This window comes from Arachis duranensis, chromosome 2 (assembly GCF_000817695.3).
Source record: "Arachis duranensis cultivar V14167 chromosome 2, aradu.V14167.gnm2.J7QH, whole genome shotgun sequence".
Taxonomy (NCBI): domain Eukaryota; kingdom Viridiplantae; phylum Streptophyta; class Magnoliopsida; order Fabales; family Fabaceae; genus Arachis; species Arachis duranensis.
In genome coordinates, this window is record NC_029773.3 from 81380551 (window position 1) to 81396435 (window position 15885).

The 15885-nt window shown below is 34.6% G+C and overlaps 1 protein-coding gene across 1 annotated transcript; it reads left to right on the forward strand.

Moving 5' to 3' along the window:
- Positions 1–6393: 6393 nt before the first annotated feature.
- On the forward strand, positions 6394–11331 carry LOC107475147 (acyl-coenzyme A oxidase 4, peroxisomal). The gene is made up of 12 exons (XM_016094765.3): positions 6394–6561; positions 7140–7244; positions 7481–7587; positions 7754–7831; positions 7911–8034; positions 8155–8228; positions 8435–8494; positions 8643–8752; positions 9380–9539; positions 10298–10546; positions 10759–10851; positions 11097–11331. The coding sequence occupies exons 1-12, from the start codon at positions 6534–6536 to the stop codon at positions 11226–11228; spliced, it is 1320 nt and encodes a 439-aa protein (XP_015950251.1). The 5' UTR covers positions 6394–6533; the 3' UTR covers positions 11229–11331.
- The last annotated feature ends 4554 nt before the right edge of the window (positions 11332–15885 follow it).

Genomic DNA, 15885 nt, shown 5'->3' on the forward strand with positions numbered 1-15885 from the left:
AAACGATTTGTACCAGGTAAAGGACCCTTTATTATCCAAATACCTTGCAATCGTTCAAACTTTACTTTCAAAATTTCATAAATGTCAGATTGAACATATACATCGGGAGAACAATAGCCGAGTTGACATACTCTCTAAGCTCGCGAGCACACAAATAAATAATTCTTCCTTTCACCGATCTACCTTAATTAAACCTAGCATAGAATTAACAGAGGTTCTTAGTGTAACATAGGATGTAGATTGGAGAACTCCATACATAAACTATCTTCGGACAGGAATCTTGCCAGGTGACGTCAAAAACATTCGGCACTTTCACCGACAAGCCTCCTTCTTTACAATTTATAACAATTGCCTATATAAACGAGGATTCTCTCATCCTTTACTAAAATGTCTTTGCAGAACAGAAGCCGATCTTGTGTTTGTCAAGGCACATGAGGGTATCTGTGGTACACACCTCGGAGCCCGAATCCTGTCTTCAAAGATCCTCAGAGCTGGATTCTATTGGCCGACGCTACAACAAGATTGTAAAACGAAAGTCAAAAGTTGTGACAACTGCCAGAAATACAATCCGATCACACATCTCCCAGCAAAACTCCTACACTGTTCCGAGGTAAGCTGGCCCTTCAACCAATGGGGTATAGATATCGTCAGCCCTTTCTCGACAGCAGCAGGGCAGGTAAAATTCCTGGTTGTAGGAATTGATTATTTTTCAAAATGGATAGAGGCCCATCCTCTAGCCAAGATTACATCACAACAAATGCTTTCTTTTGTATGGAAATATATTATTTGTCGATTTGACATACCTCAGCACATTATCACAGATAATAGTCGCCAGTTTGCCGATCATAAGTTCACATCCTTTTTGCAGGACTTGAAAATTAATCAACATTTTTCATTAGTAGAGCACCCACAGACAAACGAGTTAGCAGAGGCTACAAATAAAGTAACACTACATGCTCTAAGAAAGAAATTAGACGATGCAAAAGGCCTCTGGGCCAAGTTTATACCAGAAATCATATGGGGGTACAATACCACGGTCCACTCAACAACAAAAGAAACACCATTTTGCCTGGTATATGGCTCCGACACTATGATACCAGTGGAGATCTCCCAAGCATCATTGCGAACTCAACTGGCCGAATATACAACAGCACACACAGCTCGGCAGACCAACCTAGACATTGTCGAAGAAGTCTGTTCATCAACAGCAATCAAACACCGAGCTTTGCAACAGCACATAGCTCGGCGGTACAATCAAAGACTTCACCCAAGGTCTTTTCAAGTAAACGACCTTGTACTCAGAAGAACTGAACATCCTAGAAAACCATCAAGCCATGGCAAACTAGCAGCTAACTGGGAGGGCCCTTACCGAATCATTGAAGTCATCGGCAATGGAGCTTATCGATTACAAACCTTAGATGGTAAAGATCTACCTAACACTTGGAATGTAGCATCTTTAAAGTTATATTATAGTTAAAAACCAGGGACAAGTTAGTACTCTTCTTCCTACTACCAAGATTTTTTTCACAATGGGTTTTGCTTGGAGATGTTTTAACGAGGCTAGCCTACCTGGGCCTTTGAAATCAAAGGTTCTCCAATAATTAAATTTCTTATTTCATCAAGTCAATATTTTTGCATTTTACACTTCTCATTTATTTGTAACCTTATAAACATTATACCTTCGATCTATACTCTGAATCCGACCATTCAAAAACTATCAGTCAAATAAAATAGCCGATCTTGCTCCGAAACCGACCATTCGGAATTTATCAGTCAAACAGATTGCCGATCAATACTCAAAAACTGACTATTCGAAAATTATCAAAAATACAGCCGATCATTAAACCAAATCCGATCACACCGAACATTATCTATCAAACAAACCCTATTCCTATTCCGACTCGTCGGCATCTATCATACAAATAGAAAGTTGGCAAAGTCGGCCTACTCGGCCTTTACTAAACATTATAAATAACATATCTTTCTCAGATAAGACCATTAAATCACCATCAAGGTGACATAAACAGTCATACCACATGGTATGTTTTATCCATATCAAAACAACCTGCTTTCATAAAAAGCACTGATCAAACAAATTGGCACGAAAGCCATACTCACAACTAGGTAACATTCACCTATCATAAAAATATTTTTTCTAGAAAATAAACATGTGCAAAACAGCATGTATCCAGAAGCCAAATAAACGGTTTTTCTTAAAACAGCAGCAAAATAAAGTTACAAACATAAACAGTCATAAGATCACTCCAAGAGCAAAACAGTCTACCAACAAACTAAATGCTTTAAACAACAAAATCTAAGCAAAATAGGTCAGCAGATACAGTAATATACTCAAACATTTTCGGCCTCCTACTCGGCATTACCATCATCTTCAATCATCACTCCATCCCGAACTATCTTCCCAGGATCCATCTAAGAAAAATCAGCTATTGGCATAAAAACTTTGCTTGGATAGATGCTCATTCAAAACCTTTGACAAACAAGTCCAATATCTCCGTCTCTTTGCTTTTTTCTAAAGCCTTCATTTGGGCAGTTACTTCAACTATCCTCGCCTTCATGCTTGTCAAATCAGCCTCCTTTTTCTTCAAATCATCAACTTCCTTGGCATATTTCTCCTTCAGTAACTTTAATTCCTTCTCACTTGCACCTAACTTAGCTTCCAACTGAGAAATCGTTGCTTTCTTCGACTCCAACTCCTCCTTCAATAAACTCGGATCTTCTGAACGACTAACCAGCTTCTTATGCTTCAACTCTTGGCTTCGACCTAGACTAGCCAACCTCAAACCAAGAACCTAAAAACATATTGATCAGTACACAACACTGTTCCAAAACATATACACAAATAACCAAACCAATACCTGCATATATTGGCCAATAGCCACCTTTCCGACCTCATTTGCCAAGCTCACGTCAATAGATGATTGGCAAACATCATCGGCTACAGTCATGAAAGGGAAGTCTCTACTCCAAACAAACAAACCATCACTTTGATCAGTAGAGACATGAAGCTTTTTATGGTTATCCATAAAATTATGAATTTCCTCAATAGGAAGTTCGTTGCCATTATTATCTGAGTCCCCCGACAAATCCACCACATCCGTTTTTCTCTTCTTCAAAATCACCTTCTTCCTCCTTGGACGAGGTTGATTCACCTCTCATGCAGTAGTGGCGAACTTCTCAGGCTTAGAAGTCAATCTCTCTTTGTCTACATTTTTACTCCTAACTCGAGCCCTCAACGTAGTTGCAGAGACTCCAAGGTATTTACCACCTACCAAAAACATCAGAAAAAATTTTTCTTAAGAAAAGTTGAATATTAAATGAGCAGAATGGCCAAAAAGACAGAATGGATACCTAGGTAATCCATCACCGCTTGTCTATTATCGTCCCATGGTAACAACTCAAAAATAGATATCAAATCTTTACGGTCAACAACTTCAACCAAATATTCAATCACACACTCAACTCTCGGACTAATGGTTTTGAATCCGAGGATATTCTGAGGTTCCGAACACCACCATAAAGGAAACCTCTCACACAAGTCCTCGTCTAAATAAAAAGAAAAATCATTCTCAACACTCCAAACCTTGAGGTACATCTCCTTAAAGTTCTTAAACGAAGATTTATACAACTTGAAAATACCGAAACCCGACGAGCTATTCAAAATCACCCAACCCCCCTTCCACACTCCTTTCGCCTGAAACATCGAAAAGAACAACTCCAATGTGGGATTCTCCTCTAGATACTCCATTAAAACTTCAAAACCTCGAAGGAAGGTCTAACCATTGGGATGAAGCTGAGACGAAGCACAATTCAGCTGTTTCAAAATTTGGCATTGGAACTCCGAAAAAGGAAGCTTCACCCTCAACTCCTCTAAGATGCAACTGTACATATAGAAGAACTCTGAAGAACCACCTCTATGAAAAACACGATCCTCCCCAGAACAAGGTAACAACTCCAAACGTAACCCAGAGCCTACTCTTACTACCTTTTTCAAATCTATTTCTTTAATGGCATCAGAATCATAAACAGAGACACTCGACTACTCACATCCTCATTAACCCAATCATATGACCAATTTATCCTCTCTTTCTCATCTTTCTCAAACTCCATTAGCAAAGAACAACAAATAGAATGACAAAACACACAAAAACTCAATGAACCAGAAATTAGAAGGAGGAAAAACTACAACATACCTCTTTTGCTTATTTTTCCTCTGAAACTTTCACAACTAGTTTTATCTCAAATATCACAAATGATTTGGACACCACACTATTGGTATTCCAATGCAGTTAACTAAGGGTTACACAACCCATTCAATTCCAATATACCCACTATTCAATCACATCAACTGCCTAGGGAAGCGTTGGAAATGACAAGCCACTTAATGCAATTATTACTTCTCTCTCTCCTCATTAAAAATTGTTATTTTTACTATTCTTTTATTTTTATAATTTTAATAAAGCAACTTGAACTGAGGGCTCCAAGCCTAACCCATCTGCCGAAGTTATGCACCAACTCAATGACTGACTTATGCTTCATTAAAAGCTCAACCTGCTTCATTAAAACACCTTTCTAGGCTAAGATTGAGGGCTATGATCTGGTCGTTACAAATTCAATATCATAATTCGGCATTATCAGTCATAACTCGGCATTATCAATCATAACTCAGCAAATTACATTATTACTCGAAAAGTTACGCTATAGCTCGGAATCTTACGTTACAGCTAGACTCAACAGATTATGTCCTATAATTAGAACGTTCAAAATAATGTCATCACCCATCAAAACCTAATCATTGCTCTTCAATGTAGGAGACCAACAGAAATGCAACCGAGCTATATTACTTTACCTAAAAAGGTATGATATTCTATCTTAAAGGGAATACATTGAATTCTCAATACTAACTTAAGTTTCGGAGTGCCTTTGCAGGTACACTCCCCCTTGTTTCTTGCTCACGCTCTGCGCGATTGGACATCTCCCCTGGAGTGAAGCTCGGACTTCCCCAAGGCTTAAAGATCGGCACCGAAGATAATAACTCGGTGCCGACTCCCAGAAGTCGAGCTCCCCCTTCAGGTATCCACACAGGAACACTTATAAATTTCTTTTTTTATAATTTTAGACTTTTATTCTAAATAAATTAATTTTTTTTTATAATTTTACGCTTAAAGTAATGTAATTTTTTTATAAATAAATAACTTTTATACTTTCATTCTAAATAATGTAATTTTACTTTCATTACTTAATCACATTATTTATATATTTTTTTATAATTTTAAACTTTCATTCTAAATAAATTATATTTTTATAATTTTGCGCTGTAATTTTTTTATAAATAAATAAATTTATACTTTCATTTTAAATAATGTAATTTTACTTTCATTACTTGATCACATTACTTATCATTTTTTTTATAATTTTACACTTTCATTCTAAATAAATTAATTTTTTATAATTTTACACTTAAAGTAATGTAATTTTTTTATAAATAAATAACTTTTACACTTTCATTTTAAATAATGTAATTTTACTTTCATTACTTAATCATATATTTTAATTTTACTTTCATTACTTACTCACATTACTTATATTTTTCTTTATAATTTTATACTTTTATTTTAAATAAATTAATTTTTTATTATTTTAGACTTAAAATAATGTAATTTTTTTATAAATAAATAAATTTTATACTTTCATTCTAAATAACGTAATTTTATTTTTATTACTTAATCACATTACTTATAATTTTTTTATAATTTTATATTTTCATTCTAATCACATTACATTATTTATTTAGAATGAAAGTGTGAAATTTATTTATTTTATAAAAAATTACATTATTTTATGTGTAAAATTATAAAAAATAAATTTATTTAGAATAAAAATAATGTGATTAAATGTAATTTACTTAGATGTAATTAATTAAAAAATAATTGAATACTATGTCCAGTAAAAAAATTAATATTATTGAAAGATAAAATTAAAATTTATTTCTATGTATTATTTTTGTCTCCAACGTTTCCGTCTTATTTAAGTTTCTAACGTTTTAAAATTGTCTCAATTTTGTCCCGCTGTCAATTTTATTGACGGATTCCTAACGGTAGGATAATATTGACTCAATTTTGGAACGTTAAAAACTTAAATAAAAACGATTGAAATATTAGAGACAACTTTAGAATTTATCCAAATATTGAGAATAAAAACGAATTATTAGCATAAAATTAGAGAGTCAAACTTTGGACAAAACCACATGGCACTTTTTGGTTAACCGACAAAAATCCAAGGTAGGCACTAGTGTGGGTAAAAGATTGTAGAACTAGTAGCCTGATAATAATCCAGACCAGTATTAATGACGTGGAAGATGGCTAACACATTGAGTTGCGTGCCGTTCCCTCCATTTTTCTCTATTTGTTAATAAACAAAAACAAGTAAACTAATTGCATTTTTATTTTTCTTCTTCCCATCACTCTTGTTCACTTCTTCTACTTCCATTTCTCTTTCACCTTCGCATCTCCACCATGGCAATCCACTCTTCTTCCAATCAAGGTTTGCTTCTTCCTTCAACGTTCCATTTCCTTAATTATATATGTTCGGTGCGCTATTTCACCGAGTTCGGATCACTCTGATTTTCAGCTTCATTCGTGATCTCGTTTTTCAGATCATAATATCTGGATTATTTACATGATTTGATTTTATTATTGTTCTAAGATATTTTAGCTGGTCTTTCTTCGTAATAAATAAAGCTCAGATTTTGATTATAGCAGTAAACATTTTGGGATAACATAATTAAGCTAACCTAAATTCACGTTTACGTTGGTAGAGTTCAATTCGTCGTATGGAAAGGTAAATTAAATATTAACAAATAAAAACACTGTCTGGTTTTGTCAAATTTTTTAATTTAATTTTCTTGTAGAAGAACAGTATGTTAGTGTGTTCCTTCGCAAGCAATTGAAAATGTATGAATTTTGATTTGATTGGTGTATTTGATATTTACTAAAAATTATGTATACTTTGCTTTGGTTTATGCTGATGACTTACACCTTATCATATGATTATTCTGATTTTGTTAGATAGTCTGTCCACTGGTTTACTGCAATTGAATGAACAGTTTTTTATTCTTTCAGATGATTCTAGCAAAAGGGCGATGCCGTCCTATTTCAATTTACCGCCACTGGATGTTTCTAATGCATTTCCACAAGCAACACCAGCATCTGTATTTCCTCCTTGTGGTAAGAAATTTATCTGATAGGTTAGGTCATTGTATAAGGAATCAGGTTGCTTTTGAAGCTTTAGCTGGATTAGGTCGTTGCATATAGTTTAGTTTTGTTCTGTAACTTAGTTATTCTTTCATATTTCACAACTTGGTAAGATTATATTTTTGTAATTATTTAATTATTGACTGAAATGAGATATGCTTCAGGAACTCACTTCCATTTTTATCTGTCATGTTGTTTGAAAATTACAGCTTCAGATTATTTTCAATTCGATGACTTATTGACACCAGAGGAGCAGGCAGTTAGGAAGAAAGTAAGAGAATGTATGGAAAAAGAAATTGCACCAGTAATGACTGAGGTATGTTTCTGTGATGCTTTTTCTCTTTAGATGGAAATGATTACCATGTGAATTTCTTCTTCTTCCCATTACGTTTTCTCTTTCCTTATCAAAACTCACTATCTTGATTCTGTTAATTTGATTTTTATTTGTTGTTTTGTCTCGTTTTTGTTTTTGTTTCTTCTAGTACTGGGAAAAGGCCAAGTTCCCATTTCAGTGTATACCAAAACTTGCTGCATTGCGTCTCGCTGGTGGAACAATCAAGGTTTTCTTTGTACTTCTCTGTATATGTTTTTGGATACTACACATGGTGAATGGAGTTCTTAGCAAGCTTTTATTCCCAGGGCTATGGTTGTCCTGGCCTTTCTATTCTTGGTAGTGCTGTAGGTACTGCTGAAGTTGCAAGAGTTGATGCAAGCTGTTCAACTTTTATTTTGGTTCATTCATCCTTAGCAATGCTTACTATTGGTAAAGCACTTATCTTTCTTTGACAAGTTTCTAATATTTATTGTTTAATTTATATTGGACTGTTTTCTGCCAATTGTTCCTGTGCTCATATTTTATAATTTTGATCAATTGTCATATTAGCATTGTGTGGATCAGAAGCCCAGAAGCAAAAGTATCTACCTTCTTTGGCACAGTTTCAAACTATAGGATGCTGGGTAAGTTGACTTCCTTAGTATTTCATCTGTTGAAATTGCAGAAAGGAGAAGAGCAAGCATGGCTGTATTGTTTTGGGTGCTTCTTGCACTCAACTACAATGCCACGATTTGAATTATTTCCCTTGCTATGTAATTACTGTGGTAATTAAAACATTGTCATTGTGCTGAGTTTACGCTTCTGAGATAAGTTATTTTCTTAACATTAGGGTTTGACTGAGCCTGACTATGGAAGTGATGCCAGTGCTTTGAAGACTACAGCAACAAAGGTGTGATACCTTGTGTACAACTTGTTTACCAATTGCTTCTCAAGGAAGATGCATTAGCATCTCTTTGATTTTTAATCAATCATATTTCAATTATACTGTAGTTCAATAATGCTGATAGTATAGTGTTGGTTTGTTTTGAAATGATCAGGTTGAAGGAGGTTGGATCCTAGATGGCCAAAAGCGGTGGATAGGAAACAGTACATTTGCTGATATATTGGTTATCTTTGCTAGGAATACCTCTACAAATCAGATAAATGGGTATTTGATATTTATCCTTACCTTCATTGTTTGAAAAATGTGTACATTATATATTTAATATAAAGGCTGCAGAAGACCAAAGAAAAAAAAAACGAGTGGGAATCAGTGCAATGATTTAACTTAGAATATTAACTGAATGCATGCTTGTTGCGACATATAAAGTTCACACATACACAAAAGGACAATTGAAGAATGTGTCTAGGTCAAGACAGAAGTTTAATTCCTGACAATAACGTGTTAGTAGGCTTAAATGTCACTAATATAGCCTATGAAAGCACTATAGGGAGCATATCAAATGGGAGTAGTTAACCATATGAATGGAGTAAATATTGACTATCAGATTTGACATGAATGATCATACTTATCGAAACATAAAGTTAGTACCCTTTTTAAATTATCATCTTTCTTGTAAATAATGTTTCATCTTAATCATCAATATTATACATGAGCAGAGAAGGATGTTGGTGTCAAAATGAAAGTTTAAATCAGTCTCCACTATATGTTAATAGACCTGAAAGTCCTACTAATAAATATGCCCTCAGTTATTATTATTATTTTTTTTTAATTTATCCTCATGTATTCTGCGTCACATGACATCTTTTTACATGTTTGTACCTAAAAATTCAGATATATTGTAAAAAAGGATGCACCTGGTTTAACCGTCACCAAAATAGAAAATAAAATTGGACTCAGGATTGTTCAAAATGGAGACATTGTTATGAAGAAAGTTTTTATCCCCGATGAGGACAGATTAACAGGGGTCAACTCTTTTCAAGACACAAACAAGGTGTGATTATGTGGTGTTTCTGGATTGTTCTTTTTTCCATATATAGGTATTGCTGATGAAACTTATGTTACTTGAGTGAAGCATTATATATATTTCATTCTTGGTTCCTGTTATCTTTTCAGGCAGCTGCTATACTATTGTAGTTCTATGCAATTTCATTAGGTGTTACTCCCTCAGTTCTCAAATAAGTGTCTACTTAGCAAATTAGTATAATATTACTGTTTTCTTCCCATTCATATCCCCAAATTAATGAATGAGAGAATAAATTAGTAATGTAGTTAAAGAGAGTAATTATTTCTGTCGAGGGAAGTTTGTAACTTGTTAACTTCCATAGCTACAATACATTTATATCATTATCTTAATTCAAGCGAAAATTTAAAAGTTGACACTTATTCATTAATCGAGTCAAAATAATAATTTTTAATTTTCTGTTATCCTCCATTAATACTGGATTTATAAAACCAGAAAATTTAAATGGCATAATTATGAGATTGTAGACTGATCAGACATTGGAATTAATTCCATTGTTAATCACAAGTAGTTTATTTTTCTTATGCAAGCAAGTTACTTCCCCATGCGTCAGATGAAATCATATATTTGTTTCTTGATGAATACTTTTATCTTGTTGCTTTACATGTACTGGAAATAACAAAATAAAAGTGATATATAGAGTATCTTTCTCTATGCATACTGAACTATATGCAGTTGCAACCCCATGAGTTAGATGTTGCTCATTTGTTTTGGCTCCCTTAAAACAGGTACTTGCTGTCTCACGTGTAATGGTTGCTTGGCAACCTATTGGCATATCCATGGGAATCTATGATATATGTCATAGGTATCTAAAGGAGAGGAAACAGTTTGGAGCACCATTAGCAGCTTTCCAGATCAACCAACAGAAACTTGTTCAGATGCTTAGCAATGTTCAAGCCATGTTTCTCGTTGGTTGGCGCCTTTGCAAATTGTACGAGAGTGGTAAAATGACTCCTGGACATGCAAGCTTGGCCAAGGTAATTTCTTATGATTCATTTTATAACTTTTTTCTGCTCTCCCTAAATTTCAAACCAAGTAAGCATACCACAAAAGTTCGCTATTGTGATTGGAGATACCAAAGCCTGATAAACCCCTACAAGAATCCCATACTCAAGTTTGGGAGTTGATCTGTATACCTTGCAATCGGATTGATTGAAGCATGTTAATGAATATTGGCATATCTTTTCAGTCATGGATCACCTTGAGAGCAAGAGAAACAGCCGCTCTGGGACGAGAATTACTTGGTGGCAATGGAATATTGGCTGATTTTCTTGTCGCCAAGGTATGCATAGTTCTTGATTCAAGATTTCTTATGTTGAAACTACATTCTAATGTAATGAATGAGTTAAAGATGGGAACTTTATAATGATCAAAATGCTCTTTGCTCGATTCTGTAGTGGAAGCTTTATTAAGTTATGTAATTGAGTTAGAATTAATATAGTTGAATTAAAAAAGAGAATAAATAGTATTGTCTAGTAGCACTCTAAGTTCCAACTAAATATTTGGCTTGTTTTCATTTTGTTGCAGGCATTCTGCGATATAGAACCTATTTATACGTATGAAGGTACATATGACATCAACACTTTGGTTACTGGCAGGGAAGTTACTGGTTTTGCTAGCTTTAAGCCTGTTATTGCCCAAAAGAGAAGCCGATTGTGAAAATTATAAAAGTTATTCCTTGTTAAACTTTGTCAATGGGTTTGTTCAATGCTTTGTATTTGACAAAACAAGGTTTCAATAATTATGAAAAATGTTCGTATAAGCCACGGCGCAGTGAAAAAAAGAAAATCCTAGACACACATTATTGATGTCATTGGATGGTGGATGTGCTCTCTCTATTGTGGAATTCCGGGGCACTGCCCTACAATATAGGGGAACTGGTATGGTATGGTATTTGCAAATTGTCACATTCATTGACTAATCTCGTAGTTGAAGGCCCTTTCGGCCTCTCCCATACCTTGATTTCTTCATGGTTTTAAGACAAACTAGTGAATGGACCACAAAGGATGTTTACCATGATGTGAACCTAACTGAAGGAAGGGTCCTAAAATTGAAAAGATAAATATTTTGCTGCGGAAACCATCGACCAACGGGTGGCAATGGGTAGGGTTTAGACCAAATTTTAACCCTATCCATGGCTTGATTTTTGAACTAAAACTTAACCAAACTTTATCTAGGGTTTATATAACATACCAATCCTAACCATATCCTTCCTTAACTCGTGGGTCATGAAAAATACAATATTCAATAATCTAATGAGATTTTGAGATTGTAATTTGGTATTCATATATCAAATAGACTTGGCTTTTATATAAACAAAGGTGTTAAATTTTCAATTGAATAATTTGACTTAGTAATTAAAAGTTTTTTTTTTATATATAAATGAAGAGTTCTTAGTTCGACACTTACTCGGACGCTCCTACATCAACCATGTAAAAAGGCACAAATTTGTTACATACCATCCTCTAATATTGAAATTAGCAGAAAAGAAAGTAAGATAAATGGATATTGCATTTGGTTTCTGTATTAGAATAAAATATTGGAGATAAGTGAACTTTGAAAGTGTAGAAATTAGTCTAAAAATTGTTCTGTGTCCCGTTATTCTACGGATAGTTCTTATTTTCCTTTTAAATATGTCTTTCTTCTCAATATTTTTGTTTCCTCTCTCATATTATATTTAACCAAACACTATTTTATGGTGAATTCCAAATTGGCAATAGTCCGTCAAAAAATAAATATAAAGTCATATAGCTAAGACGAAAATGGCAAGAAACTGTAAAGTACCCTTCCTAGTTCCTACTTCCTAGCTATGAAAGTTGTTTTCTTCCTCAAGTCAATGTCAAAGCCTTCTTCCCTAATAAGTCTATGTATTAAAATCTATTGGCGTGAAGAGTGGATTAATTAGCCATGGAATGATTAATTAAGATCAATTTTTTATCTTGTGAAAACCCTGATCTCGAATGGATTTTAGATATAACATTCTAGTTTTTAATAAATTTTTATTTTCTCAAAATTCTTGAAATAGATTGGTCCCTTCATCATTTTGAATCAAAATTTTAATATGTTTGTTGGATAAATGTCTCTAACAAATTTTATTATCAGACAACTAGGACCTAAAAGAATTATTATTCTAAGACAAATTAATGTCCTTTTTGAATAAATGACCATTTGTACCGACGAAAGATACACAAGCTGATAAATGTAACCATAGAAGAAGGAAACTCACCTTGTAACCACGGAAAATGACCTCCGTGTGCCAGAAGTACCCTGACTTTGGTTACGCACTTGATCCGTTAATATCCGAACCTACGTGGTAACAAAACCACTCCAAACCTATCTACGTGTAACCAATTTTTTTTGTTAAGAAATGGGGAAAAAAAAACCCTTACACACCCCCTCTGTGCCTTAGCAGAGCTCTGTTGCCGTCGCCATTGCCATCCCAAATCGGAGAAGAAGACCAGAGCACTTCCATTCTGCGACAGAGACATTTTCCCAATTTAATCAAGTCGTTGCTTCACTACCTGTAGGCCACCATTGTCAGCATTTCGCTATCCACTAGCCGCCGTCGTTGAAATTATCTCGCCGTCTACACTACCCATGGCCCACCATCGTTGTAAACATCTCATCGTCCACTATCTATAGCCCACCATCGTTTCTCCACGAAGAACAAAGGTATGTCATTACTAATTTTTCCATCTTAGAATGTTTCTGAAAATTTGTTGAACATTTTGATTATCTTCTCTAGACTTGAGAAATGTTTTCAGAATTTTTGGGTTAGGGTTAGATTTTCAGTTGCTATGTTGTTATTTGTAATTACATGGCATGGTACCTTATATTATACTGTATTGCTTGCAGGGATGGTCACTGTCCATATTACTTTGTGTATTAATCATAGGGGGAGATTTGAGCGACGTCCTTGTGGGAAGCTTGTGTATGTTGGTGGAAAAGTAACAGAGATTAAGAGGGTTAATGTGAATACCCTCAATGAATTTTTCATAAATAATTTGCTGACAGACATTGGATATACATTCATTACTAATTTTTATTGGTTAGAATCTGGTAAGGTGCTTGATAATGGGCTAAAATTGTTTAGGGCTGATATGGACATAGTTAAGCTATATGAGGTTGCTGTGAAGAATGGTACAAAATTACTTATACACAGAGCACCCTATAGATGATCCTATTATTGTTTAAGAGAATATTATTACAACAAAGATGAGATTGAAGAATTGTGCTAAGAGGAATCCAACTCCAAAGAAAACTCCAAGAAGAAGACTTATAGATGTTGAGAATGATGACGATGCTGAAATAGTAAGACAGGTACAATTTTTATGGAGGCCCATGGTAGGGGTAAGGCCTAGAATACGGAAGAGACCCATGAAGCAAGCAGCTCAGTTGAGGTTGAGGCCCAAAAGGAGGATGGTGTCAATGTGGCCCAACAAAGTTCTCCAACAAAATAGATGTCTCAGCCTCCCACAATACCTGTGCAACTAGATGAGCCACCTTCCAATCAATCACAGCCTTCACAACATCCTATTGAGCAAGAGCAGCAGTCAATACATGTTGCTGGTTCAACATCTCTAAGTGCAGTTTTTGTTTCAGTATGCAGTGATAATGAAGCCCAAGTACTTGAACAAGTAACCCAATACATTCCACAGCTATATAGAAACCCACTTTCACAATCAAACCCTGAATCAGACCCAATCCTACCCTCTGATACTAACAATACTCCTCAGAACAACTAGACCAACCCAGATGTGCAGGCTGAGAAAAGGCCTAAGGTGAGTAAGGGAAGATCAGCAAGGAGGCCTCCCCCAACTGGACAATCTTTCATACTCAATCCTGATCCTGACAAGCCTCCATCCATCTATGTGTCTGTTGATGTGGAAGAATTTTTGGATGAAAATGCTGGATATCATTCTTATGAATTCGAAGAATTGAGAAGCATAGCAAGTGATGAAGATACTGATCAGCCTCTAGTCTTTCCTCAAAGCAATGCTGATGCTCCTGTTAGTCAAGTCCAGTTGGAGTTGGGAATGGGGTTTAAAACACTCAGCCATTTCAGAAATGTAGTTCGAAAGTTTAAATCAACATTCTAAGGAGCATATTCCTTCCTCGATGTGATTCAACCAGAAACAAGACAATCTGCTATGATGTGGAATGCCCGTGGCAAATATATTGTGCTAAGAGGTCCTTTCCCTTGAGTTATCAAGTCAAGACGTTTGTCAATGAACACACCTACGGCAGAGATAACCATTGTAAGTTAGCTGACAGAAAATGGATTGTAGATGAATTAGAGGAGAGAATAAGAGTCCAACCAAATTTGACAGTGAAGGAGGCGGACCAATTCTTCATAAATGAGTATGATGTGCTAATTAATGAAAGAAAAATATACAGATTGGTGGATAAAGCAAAGGAGAGGATAGAGGGTTCTGAGATTGCTCAATATGCTAGACTCCGTGATTACGCAAATGAGATACTGAAGACTAACCCGGGGTCCACAGTGAGGATACACACTAATCTACAACCTGATTCAAACCCTCTATTTCTCAAAATTTATGTATGTTTTGATGTTTGTAAAAAGGGTTTTCTTGGAGGATGAAAACTATTTATAAGATTAGATGAGACTTTTCTCAAAGGGTACTTCGGGGACCCGCTGCTTACAACCATAGGACAAGACGCAAATAACCACATATATTCTATTGTTTATGCCATTGTTGAATCCGAAAATAAAGCCAGGTGGAAATTATTTTTAGAGATATTGGAAAAGGACCTTAGAGATTTCAGGGCAAACGGGTTTAACTTCATCTCAAATATGCAAAAGATACTTAATATATTTAAGGATTTTAGCGAGTTAATATATTTTGGATATTGATATAGATTCTATGTATTTTAGCATGAGTAGTGAGTCATGTTAGTGACATGATCTGTTAACGATTAGGGAACCCTGTTAGTGATTAGTGATTAGTGAATGTTGCTCTTGAATTAGTTTGTTAGTGATTATTTTGAGTTGGGAACCCTGTTAGTGATTAGTGATTAGTGAATGTTGTTCAAGAATTGGTTTGTTAGTGATTATTTTGGGTTGGTTTGTTAGTGAATGTTGTTCTGTTCTTAAATTAGTTTATTTGTGCTTATTTTGATCTATTAGTGATTAGTGATTAGCGAACATTGTTTTTGAGTTACTTACATAGTGGTTATTTTCATTTGTTGGTTTTTGGTGAGGTAAGTTAGTATGGATAGATCATTCATATAAAACTAAAAGCAAATAATATTATTACATGGTATAATTAATTGAGTCATTTAAAACTATACTATT